Source organism: Typopeltis vanoorti, chromosome 12 (genome assembly GCF_054136105.1).
Source record: "Typopeltis vanoorti isolate ZY-2024b chromosome 12, IOZ_Tvanoo_1.0, whole genome shotgun sequence".
NCBI classification, from domain to species: domain Eukaryota; kingdom Metazoa; phylum Arthropoda; class Arachnida; order Uropygi; family Thelyphonidae; genus Typopeltis; species Typopeltis vanoorti.
Genome location: NC_143560.1, coordinates 68,946,696 through 68,969,776, shown reverse-complemented (window position 1 = coordinate 68,969,776; position 23,081 = coordinate 68,946,696). Strand labels below are relative to the sequence as shown.

The 23,081-nt window shown below is 36.9% G+C and overlaps 1 protein-coding gene across 2 annotated transcripts in view; it reads left to right on the top strand.

The window, feature by feature from the left end:
- LRR (capping protein regulator and myosin 1 linker 1 leucine rich repeat protein) overlaps window positions 1–21,048 on the top strand; it is a 917,109-nt gene extending 896,061 nt beyond the window's left edge. For both annotated transcript variants that reach the window (XM_090401192.1, XM_090401191.1), the window contains one exon: window positions 20,412–21,048. In XM_090401192.1, the coding sequence (XP_090257318.1) occupies window positions 20,412–20,659 (248 nt within the window). In that variant the 3' untranslated portion in view covers window positions 20,660–21,048. The remainder of the gene's footprint in view (window positions 1–20,411) is intronic.
- The last annotated feature ends 2,033 nt before the right edge of the window (window positions 21,049–23,081 follow it).

The following is a 23,081-nucleotide window of genomic DNA, read 5'->3' as shown; positions in this document are numbered from 1 at the left end:
CCATGTGGCCGAATAGCCAGTACATCGTCAACATAGCATAGCCAAAGTGTTGGTTTGAGAGTGGCTGTATTGATTGCTAGTTTTTCCAGGTGTTCTATGTAAAAGTTGGCTATGCTATGTTGACGATGTACTGGCTATTTGGCCAGTACATCGTCAACTCAAACTCAAATCAAATAGATGGGAGCCCATGGCTGTCCCATCTATTTGTTTGTATATTTTCCCTTTCCATGTGAAATATCCTGCATGTATTGTGAATTTGAATAGTTCAAATATATCAGGGGGGAAGTGGGACTTCAGTAGATTGAGGGTTTTTCTGTAGTACATTTGTGTATAGTGAGGTGATATCAAAGCTTACTATTACGTCTGAGCTTTTTAGGGTCAGGTGTTGTAAGATGCTTTTTAGGTGGGCCGAATTTTTGACAAAGGAGGGAGAATTGTTTGTGAGAGTGGCTAGTAGCTTCGCTAAATGACTAGCCAATTTGTATGTGGAACTATTTATACTGTCCATAATTGGGCGTAAGGGTGTGCCTTGTTTGTGAATTTTTGGTGCTCCATAGATCCTAGGTGTTTGAACATGGAAGGGCTTGAGTTTGTTTACTGTGTCTTTGGGCCAGGAGGTGACTTTTTTCAATAATTTTCGTGCCTTATTCTTTTGTGTGTTGGTGGGATTGCGATCTATAATTTTGTATGTTGACTGATCTTGTAATAGTGTGTGCAATAAGTTAATAAATTAATTATTTACTTAGTTTCTGTGTTCTAATATATACCGTAAAAAAATAAACAACATGTTCGACGAACACATAAGTCTGTCCACATGCTGTTTAATCTGTTCATTAATGATATAGGGAAGGATCTAAGTGGAACAGTTCATTTGTTCACTGATGATGCAAAGTTGGGTAGGGCGATAGTGAATGTAGAAGATGTCAAAGTCTTGCAGGATGACTTAGATAGATTGGAGTTCTGGGCTAAGGAGAATGGATGTCAATTTAATGTGACAAAATGTAAGGTTATGCATTTTGGAGTGAAAAGATTAGCAGCAGTATACCACATTGGTGGAACTGTACTCCAAGAGATTGATGAGACTTGGGAGTGTTGGTGGATAGGGAGATGAAGTTTAGGGGGCACATTGCAAAAGTAGCTAAATCAGCTCATCAACTCACTTAGTTGTTGAAAAATACCTTGACGAGCAGAGACAAGCAAGTTATTTTACCTTTGTACCGAGCCCTGATAAGACCTCATCTCGACTACTGTGTCCAGATTTGGTCACCTCGGTTCCTTCTTGATGGGGAGGAGGTGGAGAGGATCCAGAGGCAAGTGACTAAGATGATAGCAGGTCTATGGAATGAACCATATGAGAACAGGTTGAAGATTTGTGGTTTGCAGAAACTAGTTGATAGGCGGAAAAGGGGAGATATGATTGAGACATTCAAATTGCTAAAAGGATTCTATAGGATTAATTCAGAGGATATTTTTGAGATCAGGACTGGTGGTGGGAGAACTAGGGGACACCTATGGAAGCTGGGCAAGAGTGTGGTTAGCAGGGGTGTTAGAGCTGGGTTCTTTACTTTTAGAGTGATAAATGAGTGGAATAAGCTGCCAGAGTCTGTTGTGGGTGCTATGACAGTGAGCGAGTTCAAGGCAAGGTATGATAGATACTGTGAGAATGTTGAATAGTTGTGTGGACATGATGTATAGGGCCTCCCTCGATGAGTCTAAGGACTCCCTGGAGTAGCCCGAAATAATAATAATAATAATTATGACAGGTTGATACTGGTGAATAGTCATGGCAGCAGAATAATATCTGCAAAGTATATAATGGAATTATTGAATGAGCACTCAATCAGAGTATATCATGCTGTAAATGATGCTGTGCAATATGTAGAAAAGAGCAAGTATTAGGAGAATTGGAGGTGAAAGAATCAGAGGTGTATCAAGAATTGATTGGGTTAGAAGTTAGTAAGGCTGTGGGAATGCATGACATAACACCAAGTATTTTTAAGGACCATGCACAACAGTTAGCTTTGCCCTTGACACCTTGTTATTTAAGGAAGATCTTGCAGTGAGTAAAGTTTCTAAGGAGTGGAAAGAAGACAAAATAGTACCACTCCACAAGCATGATTCAAGGGTAGAAGTTTCCAATTATAGACCAGTGTGTATAATTAAAATTGTGGTCAAGGTGTTGAAGAGATTGATTAGGAATACAGGATTGGGTTGATATAGCATTCTTTATGATGGTCATTATGGATATGTAAAGGGTAGGTCCTGTTTTAGCAATTTACTTGCATTTTATGATAGGGTAATAGGTGTATTAGATAAGGAAGAATCATATACAGTGATATTCGTGGACTTTGCAAAAGTGTTTGATAGATTACCACATGATAAGTTTGTGTACAAGCTTGAGAGGATGGGAATAGATAGTATATTGGTTAGATGGATCAGAGATTGTATCTCTGAATGATACCAATAAGTTGTGTATGATGGAGCAGTGTCTCAGAAAAGGAGGGTAACCAGTAATGTGCCACAAGTTTCTGTTCTTAAGCCCCTGCTGTTTAACTTGTTTGTAAACAATATATCATGTGGGCTGAGTGGGGTTCTTCAGTTGTTTGATGACGATGCAAACTTTGAAAGAATTATAAGTAGCACTTGAAACTTTTTCCACTTGGAAAAATTTATAGTTATACTATAAATTAAAGATGCCAAGAAATTATTTGGTTTAATGCTTTATACAAGTGTAAGCAAACAAAGTTTGCACATGAAATAACAACTGGGCAAACTCGTATATGGAGCTAATGACTTCACAAAACTTGCCATAGTATCCCGTTATTCAAAGCAGATATTCTTACAGACATGTATAATTACAGGGTGTTCGGGATAAATTTGACATATTTATAATTAATTATATTTTTCCATAAGTTACATGTATTAACACACACTTCTCTTCATTTAAAAGTTTGGACCCTTCTTCATTCATATACAAGATGTCAAAAAGGATGGATAGCTGGAACCCACCTGAATCATGGAAGAGAATAACTTGTATCATGATGATTCGTGCCCGCCATCAAAATAAGGATATTACGACTGCTGCCCAATGCTCCCTGAATACAGTAAAAACAATCAGGCATGAACTAGAGACTTGCAATGGTGACTACGAGGATGTAACAAGAAGAAAGATCCCTAGCAGACGATCTGATTGCGTTCGTACAGCAGAATTCCTCGCAAATCTGCAGGAACAGGTGTTGAAGAACCCTGGCATTGGAATTCGGGCTTTGTTCGTGGAGTTGCTAACTGTAGTCAAGCCCTGGATAACAAGGGTAGCCAATGGTAGGCCGTATGTATGGCAGCAGGATTCGGCCCCTTGCCACACCTCTGGGAAAAGTCAAAAATGGTTGTCTGAAAATTTCTACGACTTCACCAGTCCAAATGTTTGGCCTCCAAACTCCCCAGACCTTAACCCCATGGATTATTTTGTATGGGGCGCAGTTGAAAAAGACACCAATCGCACTTCCAGTAATACAAAAGCCCAGTTAATGGATAAAATTAAAACAGTTTTTGCGGCCCTTCCCAGGGAGACTGTAGCATCAGCTTGTTCGAGGTTCCGAAGCAGAATTGAAGCTGTGATCGATGCTAATGGTGGTTATTTTGAGTAAATCTTGTTGATAGTATTGTAATTAACTCTGTCTGTAATGTTTTTTTGTCAATTCATTAAATTTAATAGATACAAAGAAGATTTTCTTTTTCCTTACGAAACTGTCAAATTTATCCCGAACACCCTGTATAATTATTATTATTATTATCCAGACCCCATTGAGTCAAAGAATCATCGAGGACGTCCTTTTGTCACATATACACAGCTCATCATACCGTGCCTTAGACATACTCAAATTCTCTGCAGACACCACCCTCTCAGTCAAGTCATTCCAATCATTCATAACTCTGCATGCAAAAGACCTGCTTTTCACTCCCTTGCTCACACGCTCCTTTTACAGTTTCCAGGGATGACCTCTTATACTTCCCTGATCTCTTGCCAATTTATAAAAAACCTCTTCAACACTAATCCTATAACAACCCTAACCCCTTACCAACTTGTAGGTCTCTATCATATCGCCCCTCTTCCTCTTATCCACGAGACTCTGTAAATTGGATCTTTTCAACCTTTCCTCATATTCAACATTCCAGAGATCAGAAACCACCTTAGTCGGTCGCCTCTTTATCCTCTCCAACACCTCTTCATCCTTTTTGAAAACCAAGTGGCTAAATATGTGCACAGTAATCCAGGTGTGGCTTAATCAGTGCCTTACAATGGAACAAGAATCTCCTTACTTCTACAAGTCAGTGTTCTTTGCATCATTCCCAGAATTCGTTGTTGTCCTCACAATTTTGGCAGTGTGTCCTCTAAATTTTAGATCTTTATCTACCATAACCCAAGATCTCTTATTTCCTCCACCTCCAGTAATATATCTCCACCAATCCTATACTCTGCATCCCATCTTTGTTTCCCAAATTTTAAAACCTTACATTTTGCAACATTGAACTGCCATCCTCATTCCTTACCCATTCACTCAATGTATTCAAGTCTTCTTCTAACAACTGAATCCCCATCCAAATCTTTCCCAATATCATTAACATACAGGTTAAACAGCAATAGTCCTAAAACACACCACTAGCAACTTTCCTATTCCAGGATATTGCTCCCCCATACACAACTTGCTGATATCTGTCAGATAGCCAGATATCCAACCCCATTTGTTCTAGTTTGACTATCAACTTATCATGCAGTAATCTATCAAAAGGCTTTGCAAAATCTAAGTATATTACTGTGTATCCCAATGAAGCCATCACCTTATTGTAATAAGTAAGTAGATTACTAAAACATGACCTCTCTTTAGCAAATCCATGCTATCCATCACAGATAATACTATTATTGTCTAGCTAATTTTGGATCCTAGTTCTCACCAGCTTCTCCAACACCTTAGCCACAACACCTGACACACAGATAGGCCTATAATTTGATGCTTGCGTTCTGTCACCTCCCTTACGAAGTGGCACAATCCTTCCACTCCTTTGGAATTTGACCAATTGCAAGATTCATATTAAAAAAATTATATCAAAGCATATGCCAACTCCTTCCACTCCTTTGGAATTTGACCAATTGCAAGATTCATATTAAAAAAATTATGTCAAAGCATATGCCAACTCCCTGGCACATTCCTTCAGAATACATGGTGATATATTATCAAGTCCCACAGTCTTATTGACATCAAGTTTGCTCAATTCCCCATATACCTCTTGGTCACTTGCTGTCAGTCTCTCTTCCCCTCTCATCAACTGCTCTCACACTCCATGATTTCACATTCACAAGAATGAAAGACCTTAATGTATTGCTCGTTTAGTATCTCCACTACATCTTCTGCAGCAGTTGTTCTTATACCATTTTCTCCAACCAAGTTACCCTCCTTGCCTATTCTTTGTTATCCTCATGGAATTGATTATTACTACTTTTTTAAGCTTCCTCCATAATGCTTTTTCTCTGCCTAATCTCTTCATTCATCCATTTCACAACTGCGTTATTTAACCTTCTGATGCTTGGAATACATTTAGACATTGCTTCTAATAGATGGGGGGGGGGGGATTCAAGAACTAAGCTGCATTGATCTTTTCCAGCTAACTCCTCATTCCATGCTACACCTGCAAGCTGTCTCCTGAGCTCCTCATATTCACTGCCTTGTAGTTCCACATATGCCCTTTTCTCACACTGCTGGCAACCATCCAGTTAATCACTTCATGGTTCACTCACCAACTGGTGTGTGATTTGACACCTCACTTAAAATCACATCCTGTGATGAGATGATCAAATCCAAGACCTTCAGTCCTCATGTGCCCTCTGTTAGAGGTAGTTATCCCTCAAAAACTCAAGAAACTCATTTTCTTTACTTCCAATGGCTATCTCATCATCCCACTCTATATTGCCATAATTAAAATCGGCCATAATAATCACATTTTTCTTATTTGCTTGGTTAATTTGATTATGCATTTCATAGTCACCACCATCCACATCACCAGGTTCATAACCAATATCTGACTATGCATTTCATTTATTAACCTCTATCTCATACCATACTGCCTCAAAACCACTAGCACTATTTCTCTCTTGCATCTCTACTTTGTATAGACATAACTTTTTCTCTATTGTCAGTAGCACTCCTCCTCCCTTTTTACCTTTTCTATCTTCACGAAGCACGTCATACCCTTTCATCCCTATTCCTGTCAAGATGTCATCCTCATTCAGCCATGTCTCACTTATTCCAACAGTTCTTGGGTGAACAAACTCAATTAATGCAACCATTTCATTTGCCTTGTTTCTTACACTTCTAACATTTGCATACAAACACAGCAGCTTATTCCTGGATCTATAGCTAGTTCTACTGATACCACTTATTTGATGTGACTTCTGCATGCTTAACTCGAGCCATTTCTTTTATTCCTAGATGAGTCTTTGACTCCATGAGGTCTTGTTTAATAATAATAATAATAATAATCTTAGAACCTTCTTCAAATCCAACTGTTTACCCTTTGTCCTAGGTAATCCCCTTCCCTTTTTGTCTACAGATGCATTCACATCCTCTTGGAGCATCAGCCTTTCTCAAACTGTGTTCACTTGTCTACCCTGAGCCTCTCTGTTTTCCTGTCTGTCTTGCGCATGTGTTCTCTCATTCTCTGTACTTATGCCACTCACTTCTTCATTCATAACCACCCCTTCAATCTCTCCTGTTCTTCCACATCGCTTCGCACTTGGTCAGATTCATTCTCTGCACTCACTTCTCTACCTTCCAGCAGTCTCTCCAAGTGACTCGCACCAAAATCATTCAAATGCAGTCCATCACTCTTATTCAGTTCACTTCTTCCTTCAAACTCATTCCACACATTAACAAACTGCACTCCTTTCTCCTCGTGCATTGCAGCTAATTCATAATCCTTTTCTCTGCCTTATATCACCACTGTCATACCTGGGCAACATGCTAACTACCTTTCCTATCACACTATTCTCTTTTATCCGTCTCAATAACCTCCTGATATCCAACATAACGTGTTTTTTGTTCGCAGCCAAGTCTTACGACTGCCAACTCTTTTGCTCACTTACTTCTCATATCCAATGCATCAATCACTCTAGTCATTCTACCTCCAGTAAAACAAACTTTGTGCATCCTCTCGTCCAGCACACCTTTAATAATTGAGTGACCTTCCACATTATGGGAAAGGTCACTTCCCAGACAGTTTGTTGTGGTGAAAAAGTAAAGAGTGCACATCATAGGCCTAAATAGTTAGTATAGGGGTGCAAGAGAGCCTGACAGTATTAGGAGAAAGAAAAAACAGAATGATAGTATGAGATAGAGGAAAGGCCTCTGCTCTTTTATATCATCATGTAGCCAAAGGTTATCTGTTTTCCTTTTTCATCAATCTCATATAGATAAACAACCAAAAGACCAATTGAAACTAAAGCGCAAAGATAATTGATACCCATGTAGTTAGCCTTATCCGAGTTAACTGTCTTGAGTTGGCCTTCTCTGCCTAGGATTGCTCTCCAGTCATCCCTGCAATTGACTATAAGACCACATTAAATTAAGAGGATGGAACTATTTAAAGAAACTCTCACAGCAAGAATAGACAGAATTTTATCTTCCCCTGGTGAATATTGCATAATGTGGGTGGTCTACATCATCTAGTCAAAAATTTGATATCTCCTAGAATGCTTCTTTCTAAATACAAAAATCTTTTGACTGTACAATAAAATTTCCATAATACAATATTCTAAAGCATTTGGATGTCATATTGCTGTTTTTCAAATCCATTTTTCTTTCTAATCTTTCATGAATAGTATTTTAATTCATTAATTATAAAAATCAAAATTCTCTTCCCGTTGCTGACAGGTGGTGGGTATTGCAAAAAAATAACCAGTTCTGCGGTAAATAATGGAATGCCCAACACATTACATAATCTGTTCCAAATATGCAGGGCAAGCGGACAGCTGTATAATGCATATTCTACTGTTTCCAATCGGTAACAAATGTCACAGATTGGATCTCCAATGTTAAAGTACCTCCATTTGATGGTATTGACTGGAAGACAGCCAATCCAGGCAAGATCTCTCCTGTTAGGATATCCTTGTAACTTCAATAAGTTATGAAACAAAGAGTTGTTGTCAGTACCCAACTGTGGAAGTTCACTGTGAAAGAGATTAAAGATTTCTTTATACCAAATTTTACTTTTTTTTTAATGTAATTATTATGTTGGAGGTTTAATGGATTTTTTTACAACACTCAAAAAGAATTAAAATAGAATTTAATACTTCCTATATTTCGTCCTAGTCACTAGGACATCTACGGGGATTACAAAGACAATTAATGTAACATGCACACAAAAACTTACAATACTGTAAGTTTTGTTAAGTTAAGTTTTCAGTATTGTAAGTTTTTGTGTGCATGTTACATTAATTGTCTTTGTAATCCCCGTAGATGTCCTAGTGACTAGGACGAAATATAGGAAGTATTAAATTCTATTTTAATTCTTTTTGAGTGTTGTAAAAAATCCATTAAACCTCCAACATAATGTCCTCACAGCACTTAAGCCTCTACACAAGAATTTTTAATGTAAAGAATGTCAATGCCAGAGTGTTGTAGTAGTCTTAGAGTTAAGCACAGAGTATTGCAGTATTCAAGAACAATCTCAGCTTTTGGACCTTTATAATCATTTACTCCAAACAGGGGGAAGATGAAAACCCAGGTAATACAGGAGAAGGTCTCCACATGTGTGATTTCTCTGCAGTATTTTATGGATTTTTGAAGCTATATTTCTTAAACAGCAGAATTTTAAGACTGAATCCTCCATGCTTCTTTAGTAGTTGAAGAAATTCCTTTTTTTAACTTCTTGGTATCGTCCAGACCAAAAAAATTGCACAGTCTTACTATATAATTGCTTGTCTTCAGCTTTTGTGATGTCTGTAATATTTATTATGTGCAACTGAGCAGGAAAGATTATAGTTTTGAGTACTATGACTTTAGAAGAAAAGGAAAGTGTCCCTATTTTCCAGTCCTCTAAGGTTTCAAAGTTCTTGTATATAAGTTCTTGAACTGGTAATATTTGGTAAGTGGAGAAGGGAATTCCAGGTATAATGAGAGGGTTCTCTCTTAAGGGGTAGTCCAAAAGGAATGCCTCCAAGATCCCACTTTCCAAAAACTTTTATTTTTGTCTTGTCTGCATTAGTAGTTAATCCACCAATCTTGCTGGATTTTTCCAAAATACAAAAAAAAAAAGATGGAATGGAATCGCTATCCTTCAGAGTGCCCACTACATCTTCGGCGTATGCTAACACCTCAGTTTCCTTCATAGCTGAAGGAACTGTTATTACTTGCACAGCATGTGTGTATTGTCGATTTCCTGTAAGAAAGGTTCAAGAACCAATGCAAAGAGCAGTGGACTAAGTGGCCAACCTTGCTTGACTCCTTTTTGAATTTTGACTAGGTATTGCAGGAACCCATTGACTATGTAGGTGAATTGGCATTGGCTCCTTTGATAATGGATAGCAGCTTTTTACCTATACCGATTTGCTGGAGGATATGAAACAGAAAGGGATGCCGGACATTATCAAATACTTGAGTAAGGTTCACTGATAGCACTGACATCAATTGCTTTTTTATATTAACTAAGCAGATTAGATCAGGTAGCAGAAATAGATTAAATTCTGGATATTATTTCTGGGAAAACTCCCACATTACTCCTCTTAACAAACTATTCATGAGGTCTACAAAGGCCAGGCAAGGAGGGTGACTTGGTTGGTGAGAGTAGCTAAAGAGATGTATGAACAACAGTTAGCTAATGAAGCCAAAAAGAATCCTAGGGAGTTCTTTCGATATGTAGCCAGCAAAAGAAAGAATGATTATGGAAGGATGACATTGATTGGAGGAAATGGTATAAAAACAGCTGTTGCAGAATGTGTGGTGGAGATATGTAATGAGCAGTTCATAAAGATCTTTCAATCTTGTGAATGTGAGATTGATGGAGAGATTGAGAGCAGTTGATGATGGGGAGGAGAGACTGACTGTAAGTGAGCAAGAAGTGAATGGGGAGGTTGAGTAAACTAGATGTTAATAAGGCTGTGGGCCTTGATAATATATCACTGCGTATTCTGAAGCAATGTGCCAGAGATATGACACCTGCCTTGACATATTTTTTTAATACAAGTCTTGCACTTGGTCAAGTTCCTAAAGAGTGGAAGGAGGGCAAGATTGTGCCACTTCATAAAGCAGGTGATCGAACTCAAGCATCAAACTATAGGCCTATCTCTGTGTCAGGTGTTGTGGTTAAGTTGTTGGAGAAGCTTGTGAGAACTAGGATCCAGAGTTGGGTTGACAACAGTGGTATAATCTTTGATGGACAGCATGGATTTGCTAAAGGGAGGTCATGTTTTAGTAATCTACTTACTTATTACAATAAAGTGACTGCTTCCTTGGATAGAGGAGAAGGATACACAGTAATATACTTGGATTTCGCAAAAGCTTTTGATAGAGTACCTCATGATAAGTTGACAGTCAAACTAGAGCAGATGGGGTTGGATATTAGATTAGTGCATTGGATTGGAGACTGGCTATCTGATAGGTATCAACAAGTTGTGTATGGGGGTGTGATATCCAGGAAAAGGAAAGTCACTAGTGGAGTGCCTCAGGGGTCTGTTTTAGGGCCATTACTATTTAACTTGTATATTAATGATATTGGCAAAGATTTGGATGGAGATATTCAGTTGTTTGCAGATGATGCAAAGTTGGGACGAACCATAAAGAGTAGTGAAGATGTTGTGGCCTTGCAAGAAGACTTGAATAAATTGAGTGATTGGGCAAGCAAATGGGGATGTGAGTTCAATGTTACAAAATGTAAGGTTTTAAAATTTGGAAAACAAAGATGGGATGCAGAATTTATGCTTGGTGAGAATATATTGTTGGAAGTAGAGGAAATAACAGATCTTGGGGATGATAGTGGATAAGGATCTAAAATTTAGGGGACACATCGCCAAAATTGTGAAGACAACACAAAGACTTCTGGGAATGATGCGGAGGGCACGGACGTGTAGAAGTAGGGAGATTCTTGTTCCATTGTATAAGGCTTTGATTAAGCCACACATGGACTATCGTGCCCAGATTTGGTCACCAGGTTTTCAGAAGGATGAAGAGATGTTGGAAAGGGTCCAAAGGCGACTGACTAAGGTAGTTTCTGACCTCTGGAATGTTGAGTATGAGGAAAGATTGAGAAGATGTAATTTGCAGAGTCTGGTGGAGAGAGGGAAGAGGGGAGATATGATAGAGACCTACAAGTTGGTAAGGGGTTGTTATAAGATCAGTGGTGGAGAAGTTCTACAGAGAATAGTGGGAGATCAGGGGAGAACCAGAAGTCATCCCTGAAACTGTATAAAGAGGGTGTGATTAGGGGAGTGAGAGGCAGGTTTTTTTGGTGCAGAGTTGTAAATAATTGGAACACCTTCCCTGAAAGTGTGGTGTCTGCAAGGAGTTTGAGTGTGTTTAAGACACGGTATGATGAGATGTGTGTGTGATAAAAGGACCTCACAGATGAGTCTTTGACTCCATGAGGTCTTGTTTAATAATAATAATAATAATTATATTTACGGCTATTTTGCCTGCTTCTGTTTAGGAGTGCCCCTGTTTAAATGTCATTGGCTTTTTACTCACGGAATTTTAGGGCATTGTAGATGTATATTTACGAATAAATATATGTAGCATAAAGGAAGAGAAATTTACACATACCTTTTTCTGGGTGTTGTGGCTTTTCTTCTTTCTGCGATGTCCAAACTACTGTGTGGGGGGGGGGGGTAGGCAATGTGGGAGAATTAAAATAGAAATGGAAAAAACCCGGGTTTTTTGAATAATATATATACATATATATTATTATTATTATTAGGGATGGGTGGAGCGTTTTTTTATATATTTATATAGGGTGGGAAAGGGTGAAAGGGGTTGAAAACAGCAACTGATTTTTTAGAGGGGGGTTGGCGGAGTGCGGTCCGTTTCGACTATATTTGGTTGTCATCTGAACATATGGAGGAAGTGGATGCTATGTCAGGTCGGTTAGGTGCTTCTGATTTTGAAGTGTTTGTGTTATCGCCTATTGGTTTGTGACCTCAATTTTATGTTGTGAAGCTTCCAAACCTCGGAGATTATGTAGGGCCTGTGGACGTTGATAGAGTTCGCGTCACTTTTTATGGCTATTGTTTCCGATATTCTAAGCATTGTTTCATTGTCTTGTCTGTCTACTATGATGGCCTTGTCGATCTGAGGGGTATGTTTTTGTTCAAGGGCGTGAACAGCTATTTCCGTTTTTCCTGTGCTTTGTATTCGATTTTTCTTTTTTGATGTTGCATTTTTTAGTATTTAAATGTTCTGGAATGGGGATGTTACAATCATGGAAGTGTTCTTGTAGTCTTGCCCATAAAGACCTGATGGTGGAACCTGTGTAGGTGATATCACAGTCTTTTTGGCAGGGAAATTTGTAGACTACGTTGTAGTGTTCAAATATTTCTTTTTGTGTGTGTGAGATTTAGTGGGTTTTAGGAGATTTGCCAATTTTTGGTTTGTGGTGAATACCAGTTTGTAATCAGTATATTATGTATTTATGTATTTATAGGCTTTGTATGTGTTTTGGGTGTATGGTAGTTTGATAATTTTTTGTGTTGGGAAGTTTGTTTTGGTACTTGGGATGTTTTGGTGGTTTTTGGCCATCCTGTTTGCATAATTTATTAGTTGTGTAGGATAATTGCGATTTTTGAAGATCTGTGTTAGTGTTTTTATTTCTGTGTTTAGATTACTCTGATTGGTTGAAAATTTGTAGGCATTTATGAATTGTGATAAGATGACCGATTTTTTAATGGCATATGGATGGTATGAGTGGAAATGGAGGTAGTTTCCTATATGTGAGGGTTTGTGGCTATTTTTTGTATATACCACAAACCCTCACATATTGGAAACTACCTCCATTTCCACTCATACCATCCATATTCCGTTAAAAAATCGCTCATCTTGTCACAATTCATAAATGCCTACGAATTTTCAACCAATCAGAATAATCTAAATGCAGAAATAAAAAAACTAACACAAATCTTCAAAAATCGCAACTATCCTACACAACTAATAAATTACGCAAACAGGAAGGCCAAAAACCGCCAAAACAAACTTTCCAACACAAATAATTATCAAACTACCATACACCCAAAACACATACAAAGCTTATAAATACATCTTCAAACATACTGATTACAAACTGGTATTCACCACAAACCAAAAATTGGCAAATCGCCTAAAACCCACTAAATCTCACACACAAAAAGAAATATTTGAACACTATAACGTAGTCTACAAATTTCCCTGCACAGGTTTCACCATCAGGTCTTTATGGGCAAGACTACAAGAACACTTCCACGATTGTAGCATCCCCATTCCAGAACATTTAAACACTGAAAAACGCAACATCAAAAAGAAAAATCGAATACAAAGCACAGGAAAAACGGAAATAGCTGTTCACGCCCTTGAACAAAAACATACCCTGCAGATCGACAAGGCCATCATAGTAGACAGACAAGACAATGAAACAATGCTTAGAATATCAGAAACAATAGCCATAAAATGTGACGCGAACTCTATCAATGTCCACAGGCCCTACATAATCTCCGAAGTTTGGAAGCTTCACAACATAAAATTGAGGTCACAACCCCGACCAGTAGGCGATAACACAAACACTTCAAAATAAGAAGCACCTAACCGACCTGACAGAGTATCCACTTCCTCTATGTGTTCAGATGACGACCAAGCATAGTCAAAACGGACCGCACCCCCTCTAAAAAATCAGTTGCTGTTTTCAACCCCTTTCACCCTTTTCCACCCTATATAAATATATAAAAAAATGCTCTGCCCATCCCTAATAATATAATATATATGTATATATATTATTCAAAAAATCCGGGTTTTTTCCATTTCTATTTTATTTCTCCCACATTGCCTAACCCCCCCCCCCCCCACACACACACAGTAGTTTGGACATTGCAGAAAGAAGAAAAGCCACAACACCCAGAAAAAGGTATGTGTAAATTTCTCTTCCTTTATGCTACATATATTTATTGGTAAATATACATCTACAATGCCCTAAAATTCCGTGAGTAAAAAGCCAATGACATTTAAACAGGGGCACTCCTAAACAGAAGCAGCAAAATAGCCGTAAATATAATAGATTGAATTCTACTGCTTGGCCTGGTACTCCATACAGCTGTGTGCTTTTAATTATGTATCTCATTCCCACTTTGAGCTTATTATTGATAATGCAGAAAAATATCATGTAGTCAGCATTAGATAGAGAAATAGGTCTCCAGCTGCTGATTAAGGTGTGATCTGTATTAAGTTTGGAATGAGGATGGTATGGATTGCTACAAATTTACTTGATATGTTTCTTGATGAGAGAAAATAATTAAATAGTATAACAAGAATGGGAAGAATAAAATCCCAGTCTTGCAGTAAAGTTCTATTCCTAGACTATCAGGTCCTCAGGATTTTCTTGTCTGGCATTTTTTATAGGCTGTGGTAACTTCAGATGCTGTAATGGGTCTGTCAAGCCCATCTTGGATATGAACAGGAAAGCCATTAATGTTCCAAAAGTTATAATTTTCAACAGTACTATTGTCTTTTAACATATTTTTGTAGTGTTTTACTGTTCTGTTCTGTTCTGTTTTACTGCTTGTTGGAATTTTAACCGCATATCCCAATTCCAGGTAACGTTATTCCAATTTGAACAGAGAGTGGTCTGGAATTTGGTTGAAAAGATCAACAGAAAATTTAGTGAAATCTCCATAGTCCAGAACTGATCTCTACTTGTTCCATGCAGTGGAACTTAAGTAGAACCAGATTATGATCAGATATGTTAATGTCAAGATGTTTTATCTGAACTATCCTATTATAAGGGAAGAAGAAATATAAATTCATAATGTCTCCATCCAATGGAGCATACACATTTATGATCCTTATTACACATCTACAGTATTTCCAGTCTGTTGTCAAGATTCTCCCTTCTGCATCCCTTTGGATATTACAGAATGACCCAGGGAGGGGGGCATGAATAAGAACTGGTACTCCAGCCCTGTTAAATCTTCCAAAGCTCCAATTAGAAAGAAATGGATATCTATCTGTTAGTTTTTATATCTTTATATCTGCAGAAGTATGTTTTTTGGAGAAACAAAAACCTGATGTTATGGCATAGCATACATTTCCAACTAGTTTCTTGTTTAATATGCCTGTGGACTCCTCATACATTTAATGAGGCAATGCAGAAGGAGATGCTCTGATTAATGAAGTGTCACTGCTAAGTCTTTAACTGGATGAACCTGATGAGGTTTTCATTCTGTGAAGGAGCAATTGTGTAGCCTACTTCTTGTTAACTATTTTCCAGTTTTTTACAGTTGCTTTCCATTATTTCAATTTCATGCCTCTTGTTCTTGATTTGGAAGCTAGTTATTTTCTTTTCACGAAGATGATAATCATACTGAGAAAACTTAGAATCAGTCAACTTTATTATATTTTTTAATTTTATCTCTTGCTTTCCCTTTATTAGCATGAGATGGTTCTTCATAGTCCATAAACTCTTCTGAGCCTGAAGAGTTTTCATATAATGATCCACAACCTTCTCCATCTTTACATTTTTTTATTACTTCTTTTCTTTTAGATGGGGTTCCGTTTTTAATTTTATTTGTTTATCCTCAATTTTTTTTATTAATTCATCTTTCCTTTTTGTGATGATCTTGTCTGCATATTAAGTTCTTTCAGTTGTCTTACTTGCTTTTCTGTTTCTTCTCCAGTTTCTCCTTGTAAAACAGTTTCATGTTTTTGAATTTTGTCTTATATCTGTTCATTTGTTATACTAGGTTCATTATTGATAATTTCAACTGATTTTGTTCCATCTATATTTGATTGGGAAAGTGGCTCCTGCAGATCTGGAATTTTGGGGCTAATTTCTAGCTGATTTGGTCAAGCACTTTATGTGATTTTTACCAAGTGTAGTTTGTTTAAAAGTACTGTCTTTACTAGACTGAATTGGAAGATCCAGGAACTCTTCATTATAGCTCTCTAATTTATACGAGGGCTGTTCAATAAGTTATAAGACTATATTTATACAGAAAACAGATTACCTTTAATCGTCATCATTTACATGGTCTTTTTCGAAGTAACTACCGTGAGACGCGATGCATTTGTCCCAACGTTGCATCCACTTCTTAAACACATGTGAAAGTCCTTTGAGAGTTCTTTCAAAACCGCCTCCGCAGCTTTTACACATGCTTTGTTGCTTTCGAAATGGCGGCCTCTTAGTGGTTTCTTGAGCTGAGGAATCAGCTCAAGAAATCGTACGATGCAAGATCAGGACTGTGTGGAGGGTGTGGTAGGATATCTATGTTGTTCTTCTGCAAAACGTCCACTACACAACCAGCAATATGTGGTCTTGCATTATCGTGGTGCAATAAGACGCCATTCTTCAGTACTGGACGCTTCCTTTTGATGTGCTGTACCATTGTCCGTAAAACATCTGCATAGTATGAGCCGTTTACAGTATTCCCGGGTTCTACAGCGTGTTGGTAAACAATGCCTTCGTAGTCAAAAAAACATTACAGTCATAATTTTACCAGCCGATTTTACAGTTTTTGCTTTCTTGGGGGTAGGCGAAGATGGATGCTTCCATTCACTGCTTTGTTGTTTCATTGTAGGGTCATAGTGATACAACCAAGCTTCATCTGCTGTAATGATGCGTTTTAAGAAGTTGTTGCCTTCTTGTTCCAGTCTTTCTTTTCATTCTGTGCACACATCCACTCGATGCTGCATTTGCTCTGGTGTCAAGAGTTTGGGAATCCATCGGGCGCAAACACGTTTCAGTCCCAAATGTTCAGCCATGATTGAGTGAACACTTCCCACAGAAATATTCAGGACAACATGCAGCTGGCGTACTGTAATTCTGCGATCCTCCTTGATGATAATCGCTGCTGTGTTCATCATTGTCTCTGTGATGGACGTTGAAGGTCTTCCCTCACGTTCAAGATATTCCACATTTTGCCTTCCTTCCTTAAAAGTTTTATGCCAGTGAAAAACACTTGCCCTCAACATTGCTTCATCGTGGAAAGCTTCGCGTATCATGTTAAAAGTGTCCGATGCCGATTTTTGCAATTAAACAAAATTTAACGACGCACACAAAATTTAATCGCATAATGCTGTTCCAAGGATGCTTCCATTTCGACGGCTGGTCGTGGCTCGTAGGTGTGCGGAAACAAGCTTGTTTAGTCACGTGACACCCTGGCACATCAGCCCGTATACGCCATCTATCAACCTCTTTTGTTAATACAGACAGCAACATTTCTTTATTCCACAGAAATTAATATTGTGATGAGTGATTTCGCGACAGTAAAATTAGTCTTATTACTTATTGACCAGCCTATGTATATACAGTGTTCTAGTTGACTCTACTGGTGCTCCCCCTCTTTCAGCGAAAATTCTAAAAGGACAGGTTTTAATGCAGTGTTCAGAACATTCACAAATTTGACAGGGTTTTAGTGATTTGTCCAATCTCCATGCAGTTGCAATATTTAGATTTGGTGCAGTTACCACCCAAGTGATCATATGAACCACAATGCAGACACTGCCTTTGTACTCCAGGATAGTTTACCATAACTTGGGTTTTACCGATGTTGACAAAATTTGGTACAGGCATCTTCATATCAATTGTGAAGGTGACATCACCAGAAAACCAGTTTGGATCTTCACCTGATAAATCCTTTTTGTCTCATCTGTGGGAGCAAGATCTAAAGTGACACTAAGTCCTTATAAGGACTGGCTTAAAGGGGCGAAGCAAGAATGCTTTTCATCTTCCCCATTATCTGTAGAGGACAGTGTAGGGATAAGGTGTTATTGAGCTATTAAAGCTCTGATCATGGCAGGAGGGTAGCAGCAATAGCCGAGCCTCAGTCAGAACTTCATTGGCTACAGCATTGCCATCCATTGCCCTCCAAAGGTGGATTGGATTGAATGAATCATCGCATCTCACAGTCAATTGATTCAAGAACCAGTGACACTAAGGTTGAAGTAATGTAGAAGTCATATTTCCATTTACAAGTAGCCAAAAGGTGTCACACCTTATTATTAAAATACTCTGGATTAGTGCTAGATGTTGAAAGTTTTTCCGCTTGGTTATATTATAAATTAAAGATGCCAAGAAATTATATTCTTGGTTTAATCCTTTATCCAAGTGTAAGCAAACAAAGTTTGCACATGAAGTAACTTCACAACCGGGTAACTCGTATATAGAGGCTAATGACTTCACATTACTTGCCTTAGTATCCCATAATGCAAAACACATATCCTTACGGACATGTATAATGCTATTCATTATGGAAAGGGTCACTACCCAAACCAGTTTCGACCTTTGTTGAGATCTCATTAGTGGGAGCCAGACCCAGAAGTGATACCAAGGTTGACGTAATGCAGAAGTCATATTTCCATATACAAGTAGCCAAAAGGTTTCACATCTTACTACTTAAAAACTCTGGATTAGAGATAGATGTTGAAAGTTTTTCCATTTGGTTATTCTTCCCATAATGCATAGTATTATACATCTCTATAAGGATACGTGCTTTGCATTATGGGATACAAGAAAGTGATGCGAAGTCATTAGCCTCTATATATAAGTTGCCCAGTCAAGAAGTTACTTCATATGCAAACTTTGTTTGCTTGCACTTAGATAAAGGATTAGACCAAGAAAATAATTTCTTGGCATCTTTAATTTATATAAGTACTACTGCTGATGTTAATTCCCTTGAGGAAGATTCGAATAGACTTTTTACTTGGACAAAAGAGTGGGGTTGTAGTTTTAATATCACTGAGTGCAAGGTGTTGCATTTTAGAATGCAGAAATATAAGACTGTGTACTATATTGATGGTGCCATACTGCAGGAAGTGGATGAGATTAGAGATTTGGGAGTGATGATGGATAGTAGACTGAAGTTTAGAGGGTATATTGCCAAGGCTGCACATCATAGTGCTATCATAAGGAAGTGGTTGTGTCAATCATTGCTCAAATCTGGTCACCTGGTTTTGAGTGTGATGTGGAAACATTGGAGAGGATCCAGAAGCAAGTGACTAAGACAATATCAAGACTTTGGGCTGCTGGCTATGGATAGAGGTTGAAGAAATGTGGATTGCAGAGTTTGGTGAATAGGAGGGAAAGATGCGATATTATAGAGACATTTAAGTTAGTGAGTGGATTTTATCAGATTAATCCAGATGAGGTTATAAAAATAGTAGGTGAGAGGGGGAAAATCCAGAGGTCATTCCTGGAAGTTATGTAAGAGTTTGGTGAAGAGGAGTGTTAGGAGTAGATTTTTTTTTCATGGAGAATTGTCAGTTAATAGTATGTATTACCAGAATGTGTTGTTAATGCAAGGAGTGTTAAGTATTTTAAGATTCGGTATGATAAATATGTTGTCAGTTAAATGAACCTCCCACAACGAGTCTGCCGACTCCATGGAGGGTGCAATTATAATAATAATAATAATAAATCAGAAATACCTATATAGCTGTTAAGTTATTAAAAATAATGAAATATGTCTATACAGATTCCAAAACACAAAAAGCAATTTGTATTTCTAAAATTAGCTGGAGTAATATAATTCTACCATTCAATGAAAATGCAATGTGAATTAATATTTTTCATCTGTTGTTGTTTTTTTTGTGAGTAACTTCAGTTTCTTACCTTCATTTTCACAGACCACACAAAAACAATTTTACTGTAATAGAATTGGAAGATAAATTTCCTTCCTGCTGTTAAAAATAATATATATATTTATAGACACACACACATTTTTTTTTTTTTTTACTATTATTTTTTTTTCTCTGGAGTTATCTGGTTTTAGAATGCATTAGAAATGTCAATGTTTCCATACATTTCTGATTAGAATAATTAGAATTTCATGTGAATATCTAAGTTTGTTCTATGCTTGTTCAAGGTGCAGATGTAAAAAGTGTATGGCAATGATGAAACTTGGATATTTATGAAAGATGCTTATGTTACAGAAAGGAAGACTTTCAAATGTGAGTGCATGGTTTCTGATGAGAATTATTCAAGGTTCTGTTTCTTTTCTTTAGTCATGTTGTAGACATTTTACTTTTTTAATATGAACTGTGAATTTGCTGTGAATGTCAAGTAGCATGCAATTTTGAAGAAAAAAAATATGTTGTTATAAAATACTTTTCTTTTTATTCCAAATTTGCATTGCTTCTTTTCAATTTTATTTATTTCATTATTACAAGATATTTTATATTTTTGGTCAATTATAGATTTATCATCACACAAAATGTCTGTGCTGCTGGTATCAGATGCAACACTTGAGTGGGAGAAAAGGACTGATGATAGTAAAGAAATGCAACTTTCTACCAGTGATAAAAAGCAGTGCCTCCCTTCCAGTACTGATGACAGATCTCCATCTTTAGCCAAGTTGAATAGCACAAAATCATTACCAGTCAGGAATGAGGATGAGGCTGTATGCATTGTAGATGATTTTAGCAGCGATATTGTTGATGTCTGAAAAGTGCTAATAGTTAGGAATTTTTGTTTATGAAAAATACTGAACTACATTTGTACATGAAAGTGACTGTAAAACAAAATTTGAAGATTTTAATAGTCCACCTAAATATCTGTGGCCAGTGGTGCAAATTTGAGCAGCATTTTAACATTTACTTTAGTCATCCTTAAATGCAGAAAAAGTTCATTTTAATCTGCAAGGTGTTTTTTTTTTAATTGTTCCTTGTTGATTAATTAAAAAGGATTCTAGGTATGAATTTTAAAGATGGAATTATTGGTCATCAAATTTTCAGTACTATTAAGAAATCTGAGACTTGCAGAAAGTGTACAGCATAGAACATTGCTACATGATAATCATAATAGACTGTTGATGAACTGTTACTCTGAGAACTGTGGTGAGCAATCATTATGTACAGCAGTGTTTTTTGGTTCAAGCCATTGTAGTGAGGTAAAGCAGTGGTTAATAAGGATAAACAGACTTTTTTTTGCTTGCATTTTATTAGTGATCATACAAACATTCCACATTTTATTTCATTTAAACCTTGACAGATGCTGTTGAATGGACTCAGAAATATAATAGCATCACTGTGTGAAATAAACAAAAAAATGTTTTTTCTAAGAACTTAAATGCTGAGCAGTGAATGTGGCTATTGCAGTTTCAATATTTTATTTAACTATATTAGTCATTAAATTATAATTTACTAAATAAGACTGCATCATCGTTGCATCCTTGCATATGTGTATTGTTGTGGTAATGATTTTATTCACCCAAATGACATATTCTCTACAAGTAGTTTTCTTAAATATAAAGTTTAACTTTGAAATGTATTATCTGTTATTTGGTATAATTCATTCATAAAATAAGCATATCAAAATCCTCATAAGACCTGATCCACTTAAATAACCTATATTTATAGTATGCATTTCCTTTGAAAATAGCAAATTACAACATATTTTGAAATGCCTCATATTTTATTCAGTTCTTAAGCACTCCACTTCAGGAAAAAAAAAGTTTGCTACTTACTAATGGATTCTTTGGATGCTGATAAATAATTTTTACATTATTATATATAATGTAAAAATAAAAGTAAAATATTTTTAAGTATTCTTTAGCGCAAATTTAAATTAGAATGGTCCAATAGAATTGCAATGTTCTCTTTGTGTTAGTAAATTAACTCATGTTAAGATTAGTATTATTAGTCAAAATATTCTTGATTTTTACGAATGTTAAATGTGTTGAACCATATAATATTCAATATTAAGTATGATTGTGTAGAATAACTGAGTGTATTATGATAAATGAGGAAAAACTCAAAAATACATTTTGTATTAAACATTATTAATAACAATGCATGTTCATAAAATGCAAAACTGACCTGAAATTTACACAAAATATATTCATTTGTGGGTACCACTCTGAGCCCTGTTATGCTGTTCTTAAGAATAACTACTCAATATATAAAATATAATTAATTTCACATTTTAACTGAGATCAACTATTAAAGAGTACAATATCAATTTCACATATATTCCTATTTCATCTTTGTTTATGTACAGGGTGGCCATAAAATAACTTTCCCTCTTTGGAGGCATCTGTAGCTAAAACCAATAAACGGATTGAGATCAAATTTTATATTGAGACTTTTGAAGGCATGCGGAGATGATTTCCGCGAAAAAAAGATTTAGTACCAAAAGTCGCTGGTGGGGGAAATTTTGGTGCTGACAGAGCTGAAAACAAGCAAATAATTACATTATAGGCAGATAAAATGGAATAATAACATTTTGACAGTATAAGCGACAGCTGTGTCACTCATTCCAGCTGGATATGTGGCACGTTACAATGATGATAATAATAATAATAATTAAACGAAAACAACAACTTGCGAGAGAAGATACAGAAATTAATGTAGTGATTGAATTCACAGGAAATAATATTTTATTCATCAGAATCAGGGTCCCCTGGACCACATACACGATTTTCAATGTGCTGACCTTTAACTTCTGTTGACTGTTGACAATAACATCTGTTACTGTCTCTTCTTGCACTGCTTTCTGTACTCTGCCAGGTCTAACTCCAAGTGATCCAGTTTCTTCAAACTTCTTAATCATAGCCCTCAGTGCTACAGCTGACATAGGATCTGTACACAGGTTAGGAAGCCTTCTAAATTCCCGAAGGGCCGCTACGGCATTGCAATGTTTAAGGTAAAACAACTTAACAAGTAAAGCATGCTGAGGCAAGGTAGGACACATATTGAGCACAATTCGTCAGTCATTCGAATAACTGCCTGAACGTTCCCAATCCCTTTTTAAGAGGAATTGGTGGCACTGCTGTCATGTATGCACAATAAAATTTGCATAATCCTTTTTATGCATTTACTGCAAATATTTGACTGCTTTTGGCTCCGCCAGTGCCAAAATTTCCTCTA